General features: G+C 33.0%; 1 protein-coding gene across 2 annotated transcripts in view; it reads right to left on the reverse strand.

Moving 5' to 3' along the window:
- LOC144842618 (histone demethylase UTY-like) overlaps nt 1-23,577 on the reverse strand; it is a 60,954-nt gene that overhangs the window by 13,093 nt on the left and 24,284 nt on the right. The window contains exons 6-15 of one of the 2 annotated variants that reach the window (XM_078699076.1): nt 19,037-19,212; nt 14,341-14,375; nt 13,655-13,748; nt 13,209-13,434; nt 5,399-5,530; nt 3,554-3,682; nt 3,003-3,096; nt 2,271-2,465; nt 1,917-2,138; nt 4-999 (exon numbers count right to left, since the gene is read on the reverse strand). In XM_078699076.1, coding sequence (XP_078555202.1) covers nt 4-999; nt 1,917-2,138; nt 2,271-2,465; nt 3,003-3,096; nt 3,554-3,682; nt 5,399-5,530; nt 13,209-13,434; nt 13,655-13,748; nt 14,341-14,375; nt 19,037-19,212 — 2,299 coding nt within the window. Of the gene's footprint in view, nt 1-3; nt 1,000-1,916; nt 2,139-2,270; nt 2,466-3,002; nt 3,097-3,553; nt 3,683-5,398; nt 5,531-7,874; nt 8,295-13,208; nt 13,435-13,654; nt 13,749-14,340; nt 14,376-19,036; nt 19,213-23,577 lie in introns of those variants that run through there. The other variant, XM_078699077.1, reaches the window with a different exon arrangement.

The raw sequence follows: 23,577 nt of genomic DNA on the forward strand, positions 1-23,577 counted from the left end.
TACCTTATCATGAGCAATATTTCCATTAATGTGACCATCAACTGGAGCTGTTCCTGCCTCACTACGAGGAGACTTGGCTTCATTACTACGTGGCGTGCTTACATTTTCAACTGGTTCCCTCTGGGTTGGTGACACAAGATTTGATATTGTTCTAGGCGAGTGAACCAGAGAGTGCTGTGTAGGAGATGTTCCAACTTGCGGGGTACTGTTCAATAAACTTTTCTCCACACTTGTCTGATTCTGTAACATAGAATCCTCACTTATCCGTCTTGCATCTGGACCAGCCTGAGAAGCAAGTTTCTCTGCGCTAATTGTAGTACTGTAAGGGTTGTCTGACAAAATTTGTGCCGATGGACTTTGGCCAACGGATGATGCAGCATGTGTTTGTACAGGACTCATTGCACCGCTTAATTCCTCTCCTTGAGTTAGTGATGCAAGCATACTATCTGCTATTTCCTGTGGGGATAACTTAGTTCTAATTTCACCTTCAGATTTGGACTTGAATTCTGCTAGTTTCTGAGAAATATCTGGACTAGGTGGTGCTATTACATTAGGTGCAGGATGCTGATGTGGGCTCTGAAGGCTCATTGTTCCTGCTAAAGACATCGGGTTTTGAGTATGTGATGACGGACTGTTCATTGCTGCTTTTGGTGACACCACAGATCCCTGTTCAACAGATGTTGGTGAAAACACAACTTTTTGAGGTAGGTCTACTTTTGAATCTGGGAATGACAGAGCATCACTGTGCATGCCAATGGCAAGCACTGGACCAGAAGTTGATGAAGGCACAAGTCCATGCCCATTAGGTAACATTGTTTTTTGTATTGATTCACTGGACACAACTCTCCCACTGGGCAATGACGTCGTCATTATTGCAGGGTTTCCTGTCTGGAAGTTGGTGGTTGTATTCGTTTGCTGAATATTGCTCAAATTAACTGAATTTGGTTGTTGCACATTCAATCCACCTGCTATTCCATCACATTGCTGTATTTTTAGCATCTGCAAATGACAAAAATTGTAAAGAATGAAAGAAAAGAATGTTATAAATAGCTTAAATGTTTCTTATGTGAAAAACAACTTTTTAAACAAATTAAATCATGTTATCTAATATTGTAATTGGTGTAACAAGGTTAATTTCTACATGATTCATCAATATGACACATATACAACAAGGTATTCACTCCTTACATAACATATTCAAGTTTACACAAGAAATCTTTCTTTTTCAACATTTAAAACTTTTTTCAGAAAAACATTGAACTAAAGCAAGACATTAACTTTAGTAGTAGAATGACATTAGTAGTGGAATTTTTGGTGACAAATACATTCTTGATGATAGCCACCTTCAAAATGGACCTGAAATGGATTTTCAGGTTAATGTTATTTAAATGTATCAAATAAACACAAGCACATACAAATAAAAACAAAGTGTATAGTATTTTGGTAAATTAGTGAAAATACGCACGCAATTACAATTTTCCATTTCAACGTCGGGTGCATCTATATTCACGACGTCACATACACGAGCGAAGGCCTCATGATAGATGTCAATGAATGAACAGTCGGGGAACGTACACGAAATGTTGACACTAATACCAATTTATTAAATATCAAATGCTGTTGAAATATAGTGCCTTGAAATATAGTGCCCTAAAATGTACTTTTGTCCGGCCATCGGTCCAGCAACCATGTGAGGCTCGGTTTCAAGCACAGCCAAAGCGATATCAGTTGGCCCTCCGGAGAACGGTCAGTTGTTCAACCACAGTGTTTTGAACTTCGGAGTTGTTTGATTTTACCTTTGACATCAAAACACCGGGGCGTCAACTCCAGAGTGTCTCAGGAGTTTTGCTTTTGAAAGCGTACAAAGTACAATTTGAAAAATGCACATACGGTCTTGAATGAAAATAAAAAGGTACCTGTTGTTGATGTTGTTGCATTAGCCAGAATGCTTGTTGCAGTTGATTTAATATGACTTGTTGCTCTGGAGAGAGTGAGGCTTGATTCTGCTGTAGTGCATTCATCACTTGTATCTGATGGGGTGTAAGATAAGTTGGTGGTGGCCTCTGTTGGAGTTGCTGTTGTTGCTGCTGCTGCTGTTGCTGCTGCTGCTCCAAGAGTTCCGCTACAGAGGTCGAGTTCTAGTGCGAATAAGTAAAATATAAAATTAATTAATTAAATAGCATAAATACTAATTTATATTCAAATATTTGTTTCTTCCATTGTCTGCTTACTGGATGTGTGGCTGAAATATCATTTTAAAATATAAATACCTTGGTTTTCTTTTTTTGACGTTTAGCAGGATTGCCTTGTTGGGACTGAGCTGGGTTCTTGCCATTGTTTGTTGGTTGAGCATTAGAAGTATTGCAGCTAGGGTTGTTCGGCATGGGAAATTGGTTACCAAGGACGCCTGGATATGGCGGAGGAGGAGTTGATTTTGAAACCATTTGCTGGTGTAGAAGCCTTGCCTGAAGCAGAAATAAATAATTATATTAGTAATTTCTAAATATAATACCAAAAATAAACAATAAGTATTTTAAAATTTTGTTTAAAACAGAATAGAGATGAATATTAATAGGTTATTGTAAATGTCCTAATCTAATTTTCAAACATTATTAGGTATTCTTTCTCTCATCAATGCACATCCAACATTTATACAACATTTTTCAACAAATGATCAAATATCTTTAAGATATGTTACATCAGTCATCAATAACGTTGTTCAGATAAGATGGAAGTAAGGTTTAAACTTTGGGTAGTGCCGGTCAAGATGCTTTTTGTATTAATTTAACTATTCTAATAAAAGAATAATTTACCCCAAAGAATGCCAATGAGTAAGGTGTTATTTCCTGGTATTATGCCATGTAGATGCTCTTACTTTCGAGCAAACCATTATCAAAGCCTTTTACTTAGATAATTTTCATGTACCTACTGAGTCATTAGTGGTAAGGCCGTCTGAATAATGCAATTTACAAAAGAAAATAACTAAACTAATTTAAACAAACCTGTTGAATAGAATTCATAACTCCTTGACGTGAGGTGAGTTCAGCAGGGATAGGCAGGTTCCACGCTTCTTCTATGGTGGGTAGAGTTTTATTTCTGAAAAAAATAGAATCAGTTAAAATTAAACATTCAACCAACAAGACCATTAATTATGCAATAGTTCACTTGGTAGTTAGATCCATGCTGGATGGATTTGTTTGTTAAAATCAAAGACCCCTATTACAGATTGAATCATTTGTTACAAGGGGCTTCTTTTACTCACGTTTATATTTCAAATCTTTTATATAAAATAGTTAGGTTATTTATTTTCAGCCACACCTTACCAGGCAAAAATGAAATAAATCATTAATAAGTGTATAATTAGACAATTATTATGTAAAGTGTCCCAAAAAAAATTCCAAAATAAAATCGGTTTGGTCAAAAGTTTCTATACAAGTTTGTATAAGAAAAATCATTATTGTGGTGTTTGCTAGAGGTAACACCTCCAATTAAAAAAGAGATACATTATTGATTTCAATGATGTTGAATAGTTGCAAATTAGGATTTAACTTACTTAGCTTGCATGTGTTGAGGTGGAAGTGTAGCCATTTGAGCTTGAAGTAATTTAACTCTTGCAGTTAATGCAGATCCCACTCCTGTTTTATTGGTTTTGCTGGCGTTAGAATAACACACTAAAGCGTCCCTATAAAATAATTTACAATTTCTAATCAATCATTTCATTACCGTATATAAGTTTAGTATGATACATTGATTGAAGTATCATATATACTTAATTAAAAAATAATGGAAAGGTTTATATATATAGTCGCAAACAAACTATGTGGACAAAACACTCCCCTTCCCTGCCATGTCCATTGTAGATATTAAAAACAGTGCAAATTCATATAAAAAGGAACTAGCAGTTCACTGGGAAAATATTTGTAGATAAAAACAAGTTTCACTATCTTCAAAATCATGATCAATGTGAAAATGGTTAATAGTCCTTATGAAAGAAGACTACCACCAGAGCTATAGAATGGTCATACTACATGAACAAATTAACAAACTTGCTTGACCACTGCATGTTCTGACTATATTTATACATATTGCCTTATTGGTTGGCTAATAGATAAAAGTCAGTACAGTATAATTAAATTATTGAAATAGTGCATATAGCAGTTAATGCAAATACAAAATGTATATTTAATTGGATTTAGAGCAAGTGATGAATCCCAGAATAATCAAAATAAAATTTGACCTACAATGTTGCTAGTGAGGAATATCCCAAATTCTACATCTCTACTGAATTAAAGTACAAGGATATCGATCCAACTACTCAGTCATTTGTTTACTATTTATTTCTTAGCAGGGATCCAATCCTTTTCCAATCTAATCCATAAGCATGAAAGTAATTTGTTTCTTTTCAATCATAAAATGAACACAATTATGAATTCAGTAAAGGTAATTTGCATTACAAAACATAGATTATAGGGTATGGATCAAGGTTGGTTAAATTACAAATTGGAAGTTCATTGTGGTATTTCAAGAAAGAAAATCTTTTTTTTGTCTTCCTTTGATTTTAAAAATAACTAGATTTAAACAGCTAACTTTCACCCTGGTAATTTCAATATCTTACTATGCACCTATCCAAATATTATTTTTTTCTTTGTCATGTTTTGCTTTGTTGCTCAATATATGAAGAACCATTTAATTTAAAGTTTGCGGTACACCACATATATTAGTTCTGTAAAGAATTTAATCAATGTACTTTGATCGTTCTCAGGAGTCAGGACGATCAAAGTACATTGATCAAACATCGAGAAACTCAACAGTTCTTTTCAGAACATGTGGTGTACCGCAAATTTTATATCAACATTTGATTCCACCACGAAACCTTCAAACAGTACATTTTATTAAAAAAATGTTCACATTGTTTTGCCATATAAATAACAACAGTCTGTAAAGCTAAGCTTATGCCGACTCTGAAGCAATTCAACTATGTTAACATAAATGCTCCAAGCAACTGAACGCCACTGAACTCAACTGACAGGCGCACACAAATGTCGACACAAGCTTCTAGTTTCTTTCAGTTGCCCATCTACTTTTTTCCGAACTGAAAGGATACTGAGCGCAACTGAAAACTTTGAATTGCATCATGTGTGCAGTAAGGGTAACAGTGACCAGTAGAGATAAGTTTAATGTTTCCATATAAGGGCTCGTGCATACTGCTTCCTATACATATATGAATCGCATCGTGCACGCATTATGGCAACTAGTTACAATCAGTGTTGACATAATTGCTGGTTCTGTTCAGTTCTGTTGCTTGAAAATTTTACATAAATTCTCTTGCGCAAATAGTTCCTATCAGTTGAGATTAGCTGCGTTCCATGGCTTACCGTAAGAGTTTCAGTTAACTTACCTTGGTTGAGAGCAAGCTTCATACAATATTCCAAGATCAGTCCAGGCTGCCGTATGGGATTTGTCTAATTGCACTGCACAAATGTAAGCTTGGAGAGCATCCATAGGCTGATTTTGTTGCTGGTAAAGTACCCTGTACAAATATGAAATTAAATAATGAAATACAGTATACCTTTATTTGTTGAACTCTTTGAATACAATATTTTTATTTATTTTAATTAATAATTTGGGTATTCATGAAGTACAAATTATTATATTAGGTGTACTACACAGATGATTTTTAAAAACTAGTATGCTTAAAACCCTTTCACTGCTTATGCCAAGTATAAACAAATGTTATTGAACTGCGTGTAATACATAAAAATCTGAACTTTATACTCTACCCTCTATAGTGTGTTATTTTTACTTTCAAACGTTTAGTTAAAAAATAATTATGAAAATAATTCAAATTTTAGTAGTAGTATTCATTTTATGTATCTTTATCATTATAGTGTCAAAAACACATAGACCAACCCCCCTTTTTTTTTGTAGTTTTAGATATTTTTTAAAGACACTTTCCCTACAATTGTTGACGTTTTGTAAATATAATGCATATATTACTTACACCAGGTCATTCCTTGTCGTTTTATGGTTAATTATAATAAAAAGAGAAAACAATGCACTACATATCCCTCTCTCGTGGGCGGTCTTAGGCATAGCCTAGTTAGGCTTAGTGTTGTAGGCCTAGCTGGCAAACAGCAGTAACATACAAACATTGTACACTAGCTATAGGCCTAGCCTGGCGTTGTCTAGTTGCTGTATTAATTGTCTTTCTTTTTTTTAAACAGAATACATTAATACATATTGGGGAAGACCTGGTATTTTCGCTGAAAAGTTCTTTCATTTGTTTTGACTTTGAGATCAAAGCAAAACGAAAATATCAATCCGAGCTCAATACATGCTGGTATTTATAGAGGACAACTTAAATTATTAAAAATAAAATCAACATAAATTTCACATTTTTAACCGTTTTTTTAAATAGATTTTTAAACAAAACGGTTTTTATATGATACTTTCTATTCTAAAAATTCTATATATATATGTACAATGTTTATTGTTTTCGTATTTACAATGCAATTTAGCCATTGTCTATGATTCTAAACCATGTGATTTTACAATAAAATTGGTATAATTAAATACAATAACTAATAAGCATAAATTATATTAAAGATGTATTTGCACTATATTTAACATGAAATACCTATAGCATCTTATTCAAGTGGAAATCTGGACTATCCTACTAGGTTGACCTATTGTGGCTTTTTAGATTTCCATTAAAATTGATTGAATGTGATTCATCTATGATTAATTTTTTAAGCTTAGCCAATAAAAAAAAAGTTTGAAAAAGTGTCTAAAAAGAGATGAGGATACTCTTGCATAACAGGTTTAAACACAAGAGAATTGTGTCTTTGTTCCTTTGTGAAATGAAACATACTGTAGACATAATGATGGAACATTGCCAAGACTAGAAACATTCACATACAAAGAACCAATACAGGGAAATACCTGCATTAGTCAGCTCTCATTTCCTACTACGAATAATTCCAGATTTAGACCGAATATGACGAAACCACATTATGTGGAATTTAAGATTAAATCGAGAGAAAATATGTAGTTAGGGAATACCATTATCACATTATTTTAATCATAAATTTAATGTATAATTACATAAACCTACACAATCTCACCATCTACTATAACACACACATAATTATCTAATATTAATTAAACTACTACTATTATTCAGAAATGATTCAATAACTACTATCACATTGTAACCAATCAATTGTTTATGTCCTGTCTGTGATTATATCTCACCAAAAACAAAAGCAAAGTGGTACAGATGAAAACACTTTGCTAATTTGAATGATTTAATTTTCATTTAGCCTACAAAGTTCAAAACAACTTAGTAAAAATATAAAACAGCAATTTGATACAGTGATTAGTTTCATTGGATAAATACTTATATATAGTATTTGTTTTGCTCAGTTTACGTTTGAATTTCCTAGAAATTGATTATTAAAGCGTCTGCTTCCAGTGGGAGACCTATGTAATATTGAAAGCAGTTAGCAACAGCAGTACTTACCACTGTTATAAAGTTTAACAATCTTTGATAATTTATAAAGTGGAGAGTGAATCCATCAATTCTGTCTACCTACCAAGTCCAAACATTCTCTGTCCATACATTAAATATCACTTGTAATATAAAATACATGTACAAAGAATATACCAACATACTAACAGTACCTATGCAACCTACTGATAGAAACATCTAAGGGTTATTAAAATGTTTAACCACAATACAGGTTCAAACCACCACAGGCAGGCTACATTATTAATTAATTTAATTTTGTGGGTTGGTCAATACAATCAGATACACTATACCAACATTTTTAGTAGTATTTCCTAATACAATACAACCAATACAATGTACTTACATAGACATTGTGATCTGTATTTGGTAAATGAATTTCTGTGAACAAAGAAGTTGGTTACATGTCTGTTGAACACTAGCCAATTCAATGAACAACAACAACAATGATACGCATTTTAATATCCTACACAAACTACTTCTCATTCAATCACACTATCCTCCCACAAAGCAGTGAGCTAAAACATTATAAATAGAACCAACAGGACATGTCTAGCTGACAAGATTATAGATGCAAAGCAGCACCCACTCATTTCTGATAATACAGTACAAAAAATCATTGCCAAATGTCACTGATAGAAGTATTATGCTAAACCCACTCAATAAATGTAAACCTCTCTCAACTTTATCAACACACACTTTTTGAGGAGGTGGGCTATTTTGCATTTAATAATTTATATATCAAGTGTTAAAGGGAGTACTGTACTTTAGTACTTGGTTTGTTTCTGTATTAATGGTTATAATGCCATCAAGAAACAATTTTCAGTATCACAAGCTTAGAATTTAAAGACCCATTCCCTACAATTTTGGACGTTTTGTAAAAATATATAAATATAAACGTTTTATGGTAAATTATGATAAAAAGAGCAATGCACTACCTAAGTAATTCGCAGTGAATGTCCTTTTGGGGGACGGTCTAGGCTTGGTTTTGTAGGCCTAGCCGGTAAACAGCAGCTACGTACAAACATCGTACGCTAGCTATAAGCCTAGCAACGTTGTCTAGTGGCTGCATTAATTGTCTTTCTGTTTTTGCCAGTATCCGTTTGGGGGAAAACCCGGTATTTCCACTGAAAAGTAATGATTCTTCAATTTGTTTTTGGCCTTCACGATCGATCAAAAGTGGGTGAATTACAGAAGAAAAACTAAAATGCATGTTGGGATTATAGTGGGCAGCTGAAATTATTAGAATAGACTTATTTTTTCACTTTTTTAACCATTTCAACTACAGGAAAAAAGTTATCGCAATAGGACCATATAGTATTTATTTTTACATTAAATGTAGTTTGTGACCTTAAATTAGATCTAAAAAACGTAGGGAATGGAAATCTGCCAGGGCCTTAGCTAGCATAAGGCAGATGAGGTGGTCACCCTGTCAAAAATGTTCCGGACATAATAAACCACGTTTTGTGTAATCAGTATAGTAGTAGAAATTGTGTACACACCTTATGAGTTATGCAGAATGCTAAAATCTGATAATACTAGGTCCACTGGTGGGGTTCAGGAGGGAAAGATGTGTGGAGTACAAGCGACTAAGCCCAAAATCACATACTTTCTAACATATTCAATTTATTTTAAGAAGGGTTTGCATTTGTTGTGAAATGTATAGAGACATCGTTTACAGGAGTACACAGGAGTTATACAATTAGATGTAGGGTGTCATTAAACGTTCCTCAAAAATCATACGCATATCCCAACGTTTACTTAAAAAGGCAACATTGATCATCATTTCCAAATTATGTTTCACAGTCACAAATTTAGATCGATACGCAAAACCTAATAGGTCAGTATACAAATACAAATTGCCGTGAGAGTTCAGAGAGTGAAAAAAAAATAATCATAGTTCAAGAGTTATTTAGATACTTTTGAAGGTGTATAGTTTAGTGCCTTTTTCATACAGCACTTTCGCCTGATTTTTCCATTTTCGTTTTTCAAGTAGATCAGTGATGGTTAAATCATCTATGATATAGAAAGGCTCGTTTTTACTCGGGGTACCCGAGTCTAGGACTTACTCATTTTCTCCTCCATCTGGACACTATTGAGTAAAAAGTGCGATTTTTAAAGTACTACTCCTCCCTTATTAGTTGTAGTATTGAGCTGGCATGAATATACTACAGGGACATGTCCTCAAATCTATAGAGCCGGAATTTTAAATTTCAAACCGGATGCAGCCATATGACGTCTCGAAGATGGTACCATATAGCCGTATTTGGTAGGTTATTGATGTGTATGTGACGTCACATCCCGTCTTATGACGTCATTACAGCTTCATTTGCTGTACCCCGAGTATCGCACATTCGTGCTTTTTTGTTAATTAATTTGTTTAATTAAGAAGCCACAATGTGTGACACACACCACAGCGTTATGTAGTTATATGCGGCTTCTTGGCGTAGTGGTTATCATGTTTGCTTAACACGCAGAAGGTACCTGGTTCGAGCCCGGGCGAAACCTTTTTTTTAAACTTTATGGTGAAAAGTACTGTATACGCAATATGATAATTATACACAGTATATCTTATTTTTATTATTTTTTTAAATACTTATTTTGTGTAATCGGTAATTATCACTTTTACACATGTTTATTTTGCTTCGTGCTTATTACCATATTTATTTGTAATTTAAATGGATTAAAAAACGTTCTGTAACCCACATTTTTAGTATAAGAGGTAGTGTAGTGTTTTTCAAGTCTGCTTAACACGCAGAAGGTCCCGGTTCGAGCCCTGGCGAAACCTATTTTTCTTTAACTTTATGGTGTAATATACTGTATACGCAATATGATATAGAGTATATCTCGTTTTATTACTCGGGGTACCCGAGTCTAGGACTCTCTCATCTTTTCCTCTTCTTCTTCCATCCGGACACTATTGAGCAAAAAGTGCGATTTATAAAGTACTACTCCTCCCTTATTCGTTGTAGTATTGAGCTTGGATTTAGCATGAATATACTACAGGGACAGGTCCTCAAAGCTATAGCCTAGAGCCGGATTTTTTAATTTCAAACCGGATGCAGCGATATCACGTCTCGAAGATGGTACCGTATAGCAGTATTTGGTAGCGCGGTTATTGATGTGTATGTGACGTTACATCCGGTCTTATGACGTCATTGCAGCTTCTTTCGCTGTACCCCGAGTATTGCACATTCGTGCTTGTTTAGTGCAGTCGAGCGCTATCTCATAACAGTAATTTTGTCCGTGTAAGATAAAAACTTGATCAGAATGTGAGGTGGCTTACCGTCTTCCATCGCAATGTGCTCGTTGGAGCTTAGGTTTAGAGTCAAATGTGAAGTGTTTAGCTAGCAGGTCATCAGCCTACAGTAAACAATTTTCCTTTGAAGTCTGTTCAAAACTGGCAAGTTGAATGTTGTTTCTTCTTGAACGCTTTGATTTGTTGAGACCATCTAGTTTGCTGATCTTGCTTTGAAGAGCTTCAACCTGGCTTTTGGTTTCTTCTTACTTTCAATTGTTGAAATTCTGTGGCAGTTTAAGTTAATACTAACTTTTAAATCAAGTCTCATTTGTCTTTGTGTAGAACGAACATACGTTTCAAAGTCTGTGCATTCATCGTTCGAGTTCACATCGCTGGCTTGGTCGACAGGCTTAACAGCCTTTGCTGTCTTTTGTTTCGGCATCTCATATTCACTGAAAATTAGCATATACAGCCGTGTAATCCAGGAGCTCCACACAAACGCGTCTTACTCTTGTCACAGCATGAACTTCATTACCGGGATGGTGTCCGCCGGGGTATGGCTTCACCATGTAGTTTAAGTTCTGTCTATTTATTTATATTATTTGTTAGCCGAAAATGTTTTAATGTACATGTTTTTTATATGTTCAGAAATGACAATAAATTTACTTGACTTGAATAACAAAAATGTAAAAAAAGGTTTTACATCATGCTCACTTAAGATGTGCAGTAAGTCAGCAGAGTGAACCTGACATATCTCTATCTTAACAAGTTCTGTCTTGCAACACAATACACTCTCCTCTCCCACCCCACAACCACTTCCACATTTTCTTGTGTTAAAGCAGGCTTGTATTGTTTGTTCTTGTAGATCTTTCTTATTTGATATCTCTATCCTTCAATTGCTGTTTAGCTTTTTTCCCTTGATTTTTCTATAACCTTTGTAATTGATGTGTTGTCTTGTAGTAAAATCACATGTCCAATCTTTTACATTTAATGCACTGCTACATTGGGGTTCCATTGTTCTTGTTAGTTTGTACATTCTTATGTTACTTACTTATGTTTTATATTTATTATTGCTCAGCATTTTCTTTTGGAATGTTAATAACAATCCTAACCAGTAATATATTTTCCTTCTACTACTAAGGTAATACTATTGTTAGATTTTTCCTGTATCTTTTATATTTAAATATCACACACAGTAAATGCTTTTGTTCTTCAGCAGAATTCCAAAAAAAGACAAAGCTGAAATATTGGCAGGTATCCAAGTATATGGGCTTAAACCCAGTTTGTACTCAACTTGTCAGTCTGGTGTAAATATAATCAACAGCTTTATTTTCTTGTGATCTGCTATATCACACGCAAACCCAATATTAAAATGATTGTGTGTAGAGGGCATTTATTTGTTATTGCTATATTTTTCTTTTACTTAACCTGTTTGTTTTCCTATTTTTACTGCCTTTTGTTTACAATAAAGAATCAAAACAAGGACTCATGGAGACTTGTAATTCAGTGAATGAATTTCCCAAAACTGATGTTATGCCATGTTCTCACCAGCTAAACCTTCCAGCTGAATGATTTAGCTTTAGTAAATCAGGTGATCACAACACCACCCTTCATGAGCAGCATACTATATAATTAATGGCATGTTATGATTATTAAAAAACAAAACTCCACCTAGTTAGGCTGAGATCACTATTTGTAACAAGACAACACTGACCACATTTGCAAAGTCGAAAACAACACTTGTATACAAACCATGGAGGTGCAGCAGCCACTTTGAGACATGTGGCACTTGTGCTACCTGTTTTACTGAAAATACTATGGACTTGAACTACCAAGACTACAGGAAAAAGGCCATGCTAGAGAGGGCGCAATATTTGTACTAGTTCTCGGCAAAAAGGGAAATGTTCGTGACAGGGTTTTCTATAAAATAGGCGGCTAGTTTTCATTGATTCAAAGGTAGGATCCATCCAGTATAGCTAAAATCCCTGTTAAAATTGTGCGATAAATCTTGACAGTTTAACCCCGGACGGGCCAGGGACTTAAACTACTAATTCACCCCTTCATTTCCCACGCTTGTGCTACAAAATCCTCAGAAATATATCCCATAAATACTGCAGCTCCTCATATTTTTCCATACTTGTGCTACCAGGCCCACAAAAATGCGGCACCTCCCTGTATGAATATATAAGAGTGACCCCCACCGGGAATCCAAGTAAATACATGTTATGATCCCACAGTGGTTGAGGTATGTGTTTAAACAGGTAAATAAAATATGAATCCCTCATACTATTACTAGAATGCATTGTTTTCTGATGTCGAGAGATCTGATCTACACACGTTTGTAACTTGTGTAGTGTGCGCACACTTCCCTTAACTAGGATTATACCACCGTTATGGGTTAATAACTGTGGGCTTATCTTAAAATACAAAATAACTTACCCAATGGAGCACCAGGTATCTGCGTTCGCTTCTGATTTGTCGATAGAATGCCGATAAGACACAAACGCATCATGGACTTTACCAACACTTGAGAAACAACGTCCTAGAAGATACCAGGATTGGCCACTGTTTGAATCAGCTTCAAGAGACTTCTGCAGAAGTTCGATGGCTTGGCTTTCTCTAAGAGCTTTCTCTCCAAGTTCTTCACATGTGTGGTGCATCCATCCTAATTGGAGACAGAAAACAGACACACAAATTTAATCTATTATTTTTAATTAAATGTTCGGTTGTAATGACATTAAGAATTCAATCGTGAGGATTATACTAAATAATGATTACAAATAATCACATTGTTTAGAAAAATTATGGTAAATGGCTCACAAAATGACTGTTCTTTGAAACAAAGTATTTTGATTAACACCCTGCTTGTCATTATGAAAACTTACCTAATTGTCGTAGGGCATTAGCACGAACAATATCTGAAACTGAATCACTCTTGCTTATATCTTCATAGGCTTGTTTTGCTGCCTTATATTTACCCTGATTAGAACAAATAAAAACACAATAAACAATTAGAATTGAAATTCAGTTTTCTTGTTTTGGACTTAGGCTGTAAAGACAGCCACATTTGTACACAAAGACAATGCTTTGGCCACTCACAAAGGAAATGCCTTTTCCTTAGATTTAATCTACTAACGTGAAGTAAGCAAAAATCAAGCCTTAATGTTTACCCTGTACTTGCTTCCTGCATTGCTTATCAGGTGAAAACCCATCCACATTGAATTACAAGGAAAACATGTGTTTGTGTATTAATTAGAGAACTCTTTTAAAGACTAAATATATAATTACAGAAAACAAGACAGGAAAGTCCATCAATTCCTGAAAGTATAACTGTGGGGTTACCATTTCTATTGATACAGTATTGATAGAATTGTCAGTGGTAAAGCAGAACTTTAAGGGAAACCAGACAAATAAACTTATATATTAAAAAAACTGTAACATATTCAACTAGTCTATTACAACCTGTTGAAAAGTGGTACTGATATTTGTACCTATATTTATTTTGTTGTTGTTGTAAATTTATAGTTATTAACATGATGACTTTAAAAAAACGATAATACATATATCTTACCTGAATTTCATGTAGATGCGCAATATGAAATTTTACTAAAAATAAACCAAAATAAAGTTATATTAAACAATTGATCAAGATTACATTCAATAACATTAAAAAGGACAAACATGGAAATGCAAGTTTGATTAAAAACATCCTTTTAGATAAAAACAACAAGTACTTCAGTGCTAAAGTATAATAAATTACCACTTTCTTTGTCCTTTTTTAGCACACTATTAGGGGTATTGCTAAACTGCGCAAACTGCGCAAACACTGCGCAAACTGCGCAAACACTGCGCAAACAACAAAAAAAGCTGCGCAAACCTCCTTCAAAACAATTATTATTGATTAGAACACAACTGGAACTATATAGGGAGACAATTTATGAGAAAACAAATTTGAAATTCCTCTAAGTTTTCCCTTTTTTGGGTGAAAAACTTCAATTTTTAGGAAAATTACTGATTTCACAGCGCAAACAACAAAAAAAGCTGCGCAAACCTCCTTCAAAACAATTAATATTGATAGAACACAACTAGAACTATATAGGGAGACAATTTATGGGGAAAAATTTGAAATTCCTTTAAGTTTGCCTTTTTTTGGGTTAAAAACTTCAATTTTTGGGAAAATTACTGATTTCACAGCGCAAACAACAAAAAAAGCTGCGCAAACCTCCTTCAAAACAATTAATATTGATTAAAACACAACTAGACCTATATAGGGAGACAATTTATGGGGAAAAAAATTTGAAATTCCTTTAAGTTTGCCTTTTTTTGGGTGAAAAACATCAATTTTTGGGAAAATTACTGATTTCACAGCGCAAACCCCCAAAAAAAGCTGCGCAAACCTCCTTCAAACCAATTAACATTTATTAGAACACAACTAGAACTATATAGGGAGACAATTTATGGGGAAAAAATTTGAAATTCCTTTAAGTTTGCCTTTTTTTTGGTTAAAAACTTCAATTTTTGGGAAAATTACTGATTTCACAGCGCAAACAACAAAAAAAGCTGCGCAAACCTCCTTTAAATCAATTAATATTGATTAGATAACAACTAGACCTATATAGGGAGACAATTTATGGGGAAAAAAATTGAAATTCCTTTAAGTTTGCCTTTTTTTGGGTGAAAAACTTCAATTTTTGGGAAAATTACTGATTTCACAGCGCAAACCCCCAAAAAAAGCTGCGCAAACCTCCTTCAAACCAATTAATATTTATTAAAACACAACTAGAACTATATAGGGAGACATTTTATGGGGAAAAAAATTGAAATTGCTGTAAATTTGCCTTTTTTTGGGTGAAAAACAGAAAATTACAGATTTCACAGATTTACTGTAAAGGTTTGCGCAACTGCGCAAACCCCCAAAAAAGCTGCGCAAACCTCCTTCAAATCAATTAATATTGATTAGATAACAACTAGAACTATATAGGGAGACAATTTATGGGAAAACAAATTTGAAATTCCTTTAACTTTAAGTTTGCCTTTTTTTGGGTGAAAAACTTCAATTTTTGGGAAAATTACTGATTTCACAGCGCAAACAACGCAACGCAAAAAAGCTGCGCAAACCTCCTTCAAACAATTAATATTGATTAAAACACAACTAGACCTATATAGGGAGACAATTTATGGGGAAAAAAATTTGAAATTCCTTTAAGTTAGCCTTTTTTTGGGTGAAAAACTTCAATTTTTGGGAAAATTACTGATTTCACAGCGCAAACAACAAAAAAAGCTGCGCAAACCTCCTTTAAATCAATTAATATTGATTAAAACACAACTAGACCTATATAGGGAGACAATTTATGGGGGAAAAAATTGAAATTGCTGTAAGTTTGCCTTTTTTTGGGTGAAAAACAGAAAATTACAGATTTCACAGATTTACTGTAAAGGTTTGCCCCATAAAAAACTGCGCAAACCTCCTTCAAATCAATTAATATTGATTAAAACACAACTAGACCTATATAGGGAGACAATTTATGGGAAAACAAATTTGAAATTCCTTTAAGTTTGCCTTTTTTTGGGTGAAAAACTTCAATTTTTGGGAAAATTACTGATTTCACAGCGCAATTAACAACAAAAAAAGCTGCGCAAACCTCCTTCATAACAATTAATATTGATAAGAACACAACTAGAACTATATAGAGAGACAATTTATGAGAAAAAAAATTTGAAATTCCTTTAAGTTTGCCTTTTTTTGGGTGAAAAACTTCAATTTTTAGGAAAATTACTGATTTCACAGCGCAAACAACAAAAATTGAAGTTTTTAACCCAAAAAAAAGGCAAGCTTAACACATTGACTGCCAAGGCATTTTCCGTAATTTCTGTCCCAGTGCCAAGTCCCGTTTACATATTAAATTACAGTTTGAAAGTGTAACAACTGGTCACAGACTATCATGATGTCATTCAAAATACGATGGCGGAAAAAACCGTTGAGACGTATAAATACGTCACTGGCAATGGTCCAACAATTTTATTGACTTTGCCAGGAACGTAAATATACGTCAGGGATTTTCCGCGCTAAAATCGGTCAAACTGTTCATATACGTCATTGTCCACGCTCATACGTCATTGTCCATGTGCATTATTATTTTTATTTACTATTAGCGCAATTTATGACATGTTTGAGATGATTATATTGAGTGTGAGGGCGCCATCGTATCAACCATATTCAATGCATGAGGGAATAAACACAAACAAACATATGACATTTATTTTTAGATTATCGTTTACGTACATCATTCATAAACTGCCATGCGATAATTCCTGTTCCAATCACCACTGCCAGCGATTCTACATACAATACAAAAGTGCTACGATTTTGACGTAGTATTACGTCTTGGCAAGTAGCGACACGCAATTTTTGACGTATAAATACGCCGTGGCAGTGAACGTGTTAAAGGAATTTCAAATTCTTTTTCCCATAAATTGTCTCCCTATATAGTTCTAGTTGTGTTCTAATAAATATTAATTGATTTAAAGGAGGTTTGCGCAGCTTTTTTTGTTGTTTGTGCTGTGAAATCAGTAATTTTCCCAAAAATTGAAGTTTTTCACCCAAAAAAAGGCAAACTTAAAGGAATTTCAAATTTGTTTTCCCATAAATTGTCTCCCTATATAGTTCTAGTTGTTATCTAATCAATATTAATTGATTTGAAGGAGGTTTGCGCAGCTTTTTGGAGGGTTTGCGCAAACCTTTAAATCTGTGAAATCTGTAATTTTCCCAAAAATTGAAGTGTTTAACCCAAAAAAAAAAAGAAACTTACAGCAATTTCAAATTTTTTTCCTCATAAATTGTCTCCCTATATAGGTCTAGTTGTGTTTTAATCAATATTAATTGTTTGAAGGAGGTTTGCGCAGCTTTTTTGCGTTGCGTTGTTTGCGCTGTGAAATCAGTAATTTTCCCAAAAATTGAAGTTTTTCACCCAAAAAAAGGCAAACTTAAAGGAATTTCAAATTTGTTTTCCCATAAATTGTCTCCCTATATAGTTCTAGTTGTTATCTAATCAATATTAATTGATTTGAAGGAGGTTTGCGCAGCTTTTTTGGGGGTTTGCGCAGTTGCGCAAACCTTTACAGTAAATCTGTGAAATCTGTAATTTTCTGTTTTTCACCCAAAAAAAGGCAAATTTACAGCAATTTCAATTTTTTTCCCCATAAAATGTCTCCCTATATAGTTCTAGTTGTGTTTTAATAAATATTAATTGGTTTGAAGGAGGTTTGCGCAGCTTTTTTTGGGGGTTTGCGCTGTGAAATCAGTAATTTTCCCAAAAATTGAAGTTTTTCACCCAAAAAAAGGCAAACTTAAAGGAATTTCAATTTTTTTCCCCATAAATTGTCTCCCTATATAGGTCTAGTTGTTATCTAATCAATATTAATTGATTTAAAGGAGGTTTGCGCAGCTTTTTTTGTTGTTTGCGCTGTGAAATCAGTAATTTTCCCAAAAATTGAAGTTTTTAACCAAAAAAAATGCAAACTTTAAAGGAATTTCAATTTTTTTTTCTCATAAATTATCTCCCTATATAGTTCTAGTTGTGTTCTAATCAATATTAATTGTTTTGAAGGAGGTTTGCGCAGCTTTTTTTGTTGTTTGCGCAGTGTTTGCGCAGTTTGCGCAGTGTTTGCGCAGTTTGCGCAGTTTAGCAATACCCCACTATTAGAGGATGTGTTGAAATTTATCATTTAACAAACAATGATCCAAGTTCATTGGGTCATAATATTGGATTATTTTAAGTGTTATATAGTTCATATTCAGTTTAAGTAAATAGGAATAATCTACCATTATAACAGATGTGAACAAGGATAAATCACTTATCAATTCATCATGTTGACCTTATTTTAATTATTAGTAAATGTATTTTTTATTAAAATTTATACAAAATCACATCAAAATGAAATTGAGTGTGTTGGACATTGGACTACTGATCGTGAGTTTGAATCAAATGCTCGTCGCATTGCTTGTATCCTTGAATAAGACACTTGCGTTGGACTCTCTCAACCCTGTGTACAAATGGGTACCTGTTACAGTCAAGACACAACTTTGCGCCGATTACTAGCTGCATTATGGGAGTATTATTCCATACAGGCTTGATCCAAAAATGACCAGGGAATAATACAGTATGTACAACATTAGGTAATTTATAAATCTAGATTATTATTATAATTATATATCATTAGTCAAGCTGGTAATATATACAAGTTAGTGTCAATTGATTTTTACTTACTTTCAGCTTTTTTAAGGGTACACGGACTGGAGTCCAAAAGAGCGAGTTGAAAGTGTTTTAAACTGGCTTCATAATCTGAATTCACTTTAAAGATGAGACCAAGTCTTAGCTGTACCTCATTAGCACGGCTAAACCCACGGTCAATGTACAGAACCTGTTGAAAAGCTCGCACAGCCCTGTCACAACAAAAAATATAATAATATAGGTCATTAAATAATAAAACAATAAAAGGTTTGAAAGCAAATTTAACAAGCAATATCATCATTGATAGCACTGCAACATATCCTTCAGAAACGTATAATCACCAAAATATTAAAAAGAACACAATACATTACCACGCACGTAAATAAACTATACAATTCCTAGTAATTTACTGTTTTTTTTATTTCATGATAGGTAATTCCACTGCCCACAACATTGATGGGAAAATCCCTATCAATCATCAATGTTCTAGCTTACTATGACCTTTGGTAATAAGGCCTAGACTATGACCTTAATTACAACTTCCATCCATAGCTTCAACCAATTTGTTATGCTACAATGCACGTAACCAATAATCTCATAAATTTTTCAGAGGATGGACTCATCCATTTTAGATCAAGGTATTTTTTAACATTTATGTTAAATATGATTGACAAATTCAATAACTGTATAATATAATACAGTTACTGAATTTGTCAAAATGTATTAAAATGTTTATACAATTTTTCCATATTTTCTTAATTATTAAAAATGGAATATATTATTAGTGAACTACATACATGTAATCCAATTTTATATTCTTTACAACTGTTTTAATTGTACATTAGTAGCTTTAAGTTTATGGCAGTTTATATTGTTAAAAAATACACTATACTATATACAGGTCTTCTTAAATGTTTATCTGTAGAAATAAGCAAAGTTAAAACTATAAAATAAAATCAAGGATGATTTACAATCTTAATCAGTGGTAGGGTTATTATATAGACTTTAATGGTCCAATACAAATTACAGAATAGGATTAGTATTTAAAAGCAACTAGACTTCCTAATGTATGAAATATTTTTCTGTTTCCAATTGGCCTCTAGATGACTTTAAAAAAGTATGCCGTAGTTCAGTTTGCCAGACATAATGTATTGCTGATACAGACCTACATTCTAATGACCACTAGCATTTGAAATTCGCCATACTAAAAAAAATACTATATACAGTAGTAGTAGAATACTAATATGTATAAAATAAAACGTTACAGTATGTATGTACATCACAGTCTGTCACACCTTGATATGTAAATTAGGCTACAGTACATACATTAGTTGTTATAGTCAATACATTGACAGTATCTTAGTATAGCGAGCCCTATTATCAGGTATTTATGTTATAGAAATTGTATTTATTAGTTACTGTAGTTGTGATTTATTACATTTGATATCATATCATGATTGCAAGCCCATGTTATTGACAATTTATGTATGTTAGACCTTAGTACACGTTAGAGACATGGTTTCATTGAACCGTGCATATTGTTTCTTTGTTTGTATTTTTAGTTTACTGGATGGACGGATACTGTAGGTAGAGAATAAAGTGAGTGAGTACAGCTCAAGAAATTAAATGAAAGTCTATTCTTCACCCAGGTGTATAAATGGGAACCCGGTTAGATAAAGACATAACTTTGCGCTGATTACTAGCTGCATTATGGGAGTATGTTTCCATACATGTTTGATCCAAAAAAATACTGGGGTAATAATGTTCAGCGCTTAGAGGTTTCACAACATTAGGTGCTATATAAATCCAGGATATTATATTATTATTCTTCTGTTGTTTATCCCTGTTTAAATTGTAGGGGTTCCATGCAGAACATAAACAAAAATATTAGTATCAACTGATACTTAAAATTAAACAAATGTTGAGATAACAACAATGTGAATTAGTTTTTCAGATGATAAACGGTGACTACTGTACGCTGGTACTATCCCTTGAAGACATGCAACGTATCTCTGCATTGCAATGTAAATATAGCAACAGAGGAAATAAGAAATCTGACTACTTCCACACTTTTACACAACAACATCCTATAATTAGCAGCTAAATTAATCTAAGAATCAAGAATAACTATTCACTGCAGCATACTGTATAAATGTACAAGTAATAATTATTAGCTATTTTCAATAATCAATTACTATGTTGTAGGATGCAAAAATCATTATTTGGCAGTACACTTTAAACTACTTAGTAAATAAGCCATCAATTGGTTTTGGGACATTTTTATGGCACAAATTATAAAGCTAAAAATGTTAATTACTAACATTCCCTATTAGTTTAACTGCTGTGAGTAGTAGACTTATAAATGAACTACAGCATTTTTACCATTTGCACATCTTAATTGTGGCATTTAGCAAGCCTGTCACATTTGTACAACTGTATTTAGCTATTTATAATGGCTATTAAAAAAGTATATTTTATCTAAAATACAATTAGTAACTTTTAAAAAGCCAATAACATTATATAATAGCTCCTCAGACTGGAAAATGTCACTTTTTCAGTTTTTCTGGTATACTAATAGTAATATAAGAATATTATATTTAAAAGAATGTCAAATTATTTGTCCATAATTCTGCTATATAGGTAAACATGCCTTACAATTACATCCACTACTGTTTTTATTATGGTGATTATAATTAAGATGACCTTAAATGAAGGACAGAGTAAATGAAAACCTTTTGTCACACATGTAAAAATAACAATGGTAATTTTTACATGCATTGTTCTACAATCACTACATTTGAATAGTAAGGATAATACTAGAAATCATCCTATTGTGATATAAAGACTTTCCATTAATTTAAAAGTAATGCATTTTATCTTTAGAAAGTAAAAACTACAAAAAATAAGATAAAACAAAACAGATTTAATTAAAAATATTAATGATACTAGGTTGTTGTGAGAGGAAGAGGCGTGTTAGGAGAATCATCTAGCTTAATTTTCATCCGTAACCCAATAAGAATCTTATGAATTCTTAATAATAATATATATAATAACTCTTTAAAGATTCCACACACCCAACTTTGTAGTAAATATTATTAGTACTAAAGCTACATCACTGGTTATGCTGATAGTATTCCATTCAGCAGTGGTCTACCAATTTAAAATGTGAACAAATAAAATTAAAAAACACAACACAAAAAATTAATTCATCTAGATGTTTGAAATTGAAATTTAAAGGCTAAGCACACTAATTTATATTCGGTCAATCTATTCAAAATGCTCTAGGCCACTGCACAAATTAAAAACCTATTTTTAACAACAAAGAAATACCATACAAACTCACTTTGTAAAGCATTTTACAATAACATGACCTAAAGCAAATAAAAATGGCTACCATGGTGCATGACTGTGAACTGAACACACCAGCAAGGAGAACAAAGATCAGTCAGTTTACATGTTGTTTGTTTTATTCCATCAACACGCTAAATAAAAATATAGTTTATGCTAAAAATAGATTTAAAATTCCATGAAATAGACAAATCATAAAAAAAAAAAACACCTGAGAAATATTCTATTTAATATGAGCAATTATTTTGTTTTAACAACTTTCACAAATTATCAAAATAGTTTTATTGAAATTTCTACAAAAACGTGTGAAAATGTTGTCAAATTTCCAATATTATATGTCTACAAACCGACAGTGATCATGTCGACATTCAAACATTTCCAATGTGGTGTTGACTTCATAAGTGAAAAAATATGTTAATTACAGTAGGCAAAAAAAAAAAAAAATAATATATTGTAAAGTGTCACCTCCTTCAACTGATTTTTGAGCTGCGTACAGTATGTTAATGAAAACACCAAACATTTGATTCACAAGTGTACAGAAACAATTTGATTGCATTTTGAAGTAAAGAATGTATGTAGTTGATTTTGTTAATGTTTTAAATAGTTAGTGTCAGTGTATTTCAGAATGGTAGCATAAATTAAAGTCGATGACCTATTATTAAATATATAATATACGAAAAAAGAAAACGCCCTCCCTTCCCTGAAATATATTCAGATGTTGACGCATAACAAGTACATTTTTTTTGTTGGGCCTTTAGGTAAAATCAAATCATTTGTAATATACTGTACATTATCACATATCAATCATTAAGCATCGTGCTGTTTTCAGTTATTATTTTACCATTTGATCATCTGTACTAAATAGAATTACTATATTATTTTATTAATAAAATAATTATCATGCCCATTAATATCAACTGAAGTGCCTCTATTTTTTAACAAAAACAAATGTTGATACAACTTATTAACTATTTTTATTATAAATGCTATAAATAGAAGGTTTAAAAATATGATGAGTGGCTAGGCTGTAACTATTGGGTGGGTTAAGTGTTCAGTGGTTACTTCCTATACATTGCAATAATGGCTGACTAAACGTAGCCATTCTAGTGTGAAATAAATGCGCAACTGTCTCAATTTGCAAGACCTACTGGTGTACACTCTGGGAATGTAAAATATGCGAAAAAAGCCACAAAACCACATATTACATTGTGCTTTGGCTTTGATTCAAG

Source organism: Antedon bifida, chromosome 5 (genome assembly GCF_963402885.1).
Source record: "Antedon bifida chromosome 5, ecAntBifi1.1, whole genome shotgun sequence".
NCBI lineage: Eukaryota > Metazoa > Echinodermata > Crinoidea > Comatulida > Antedonidae > Antedon > Antedon bifida.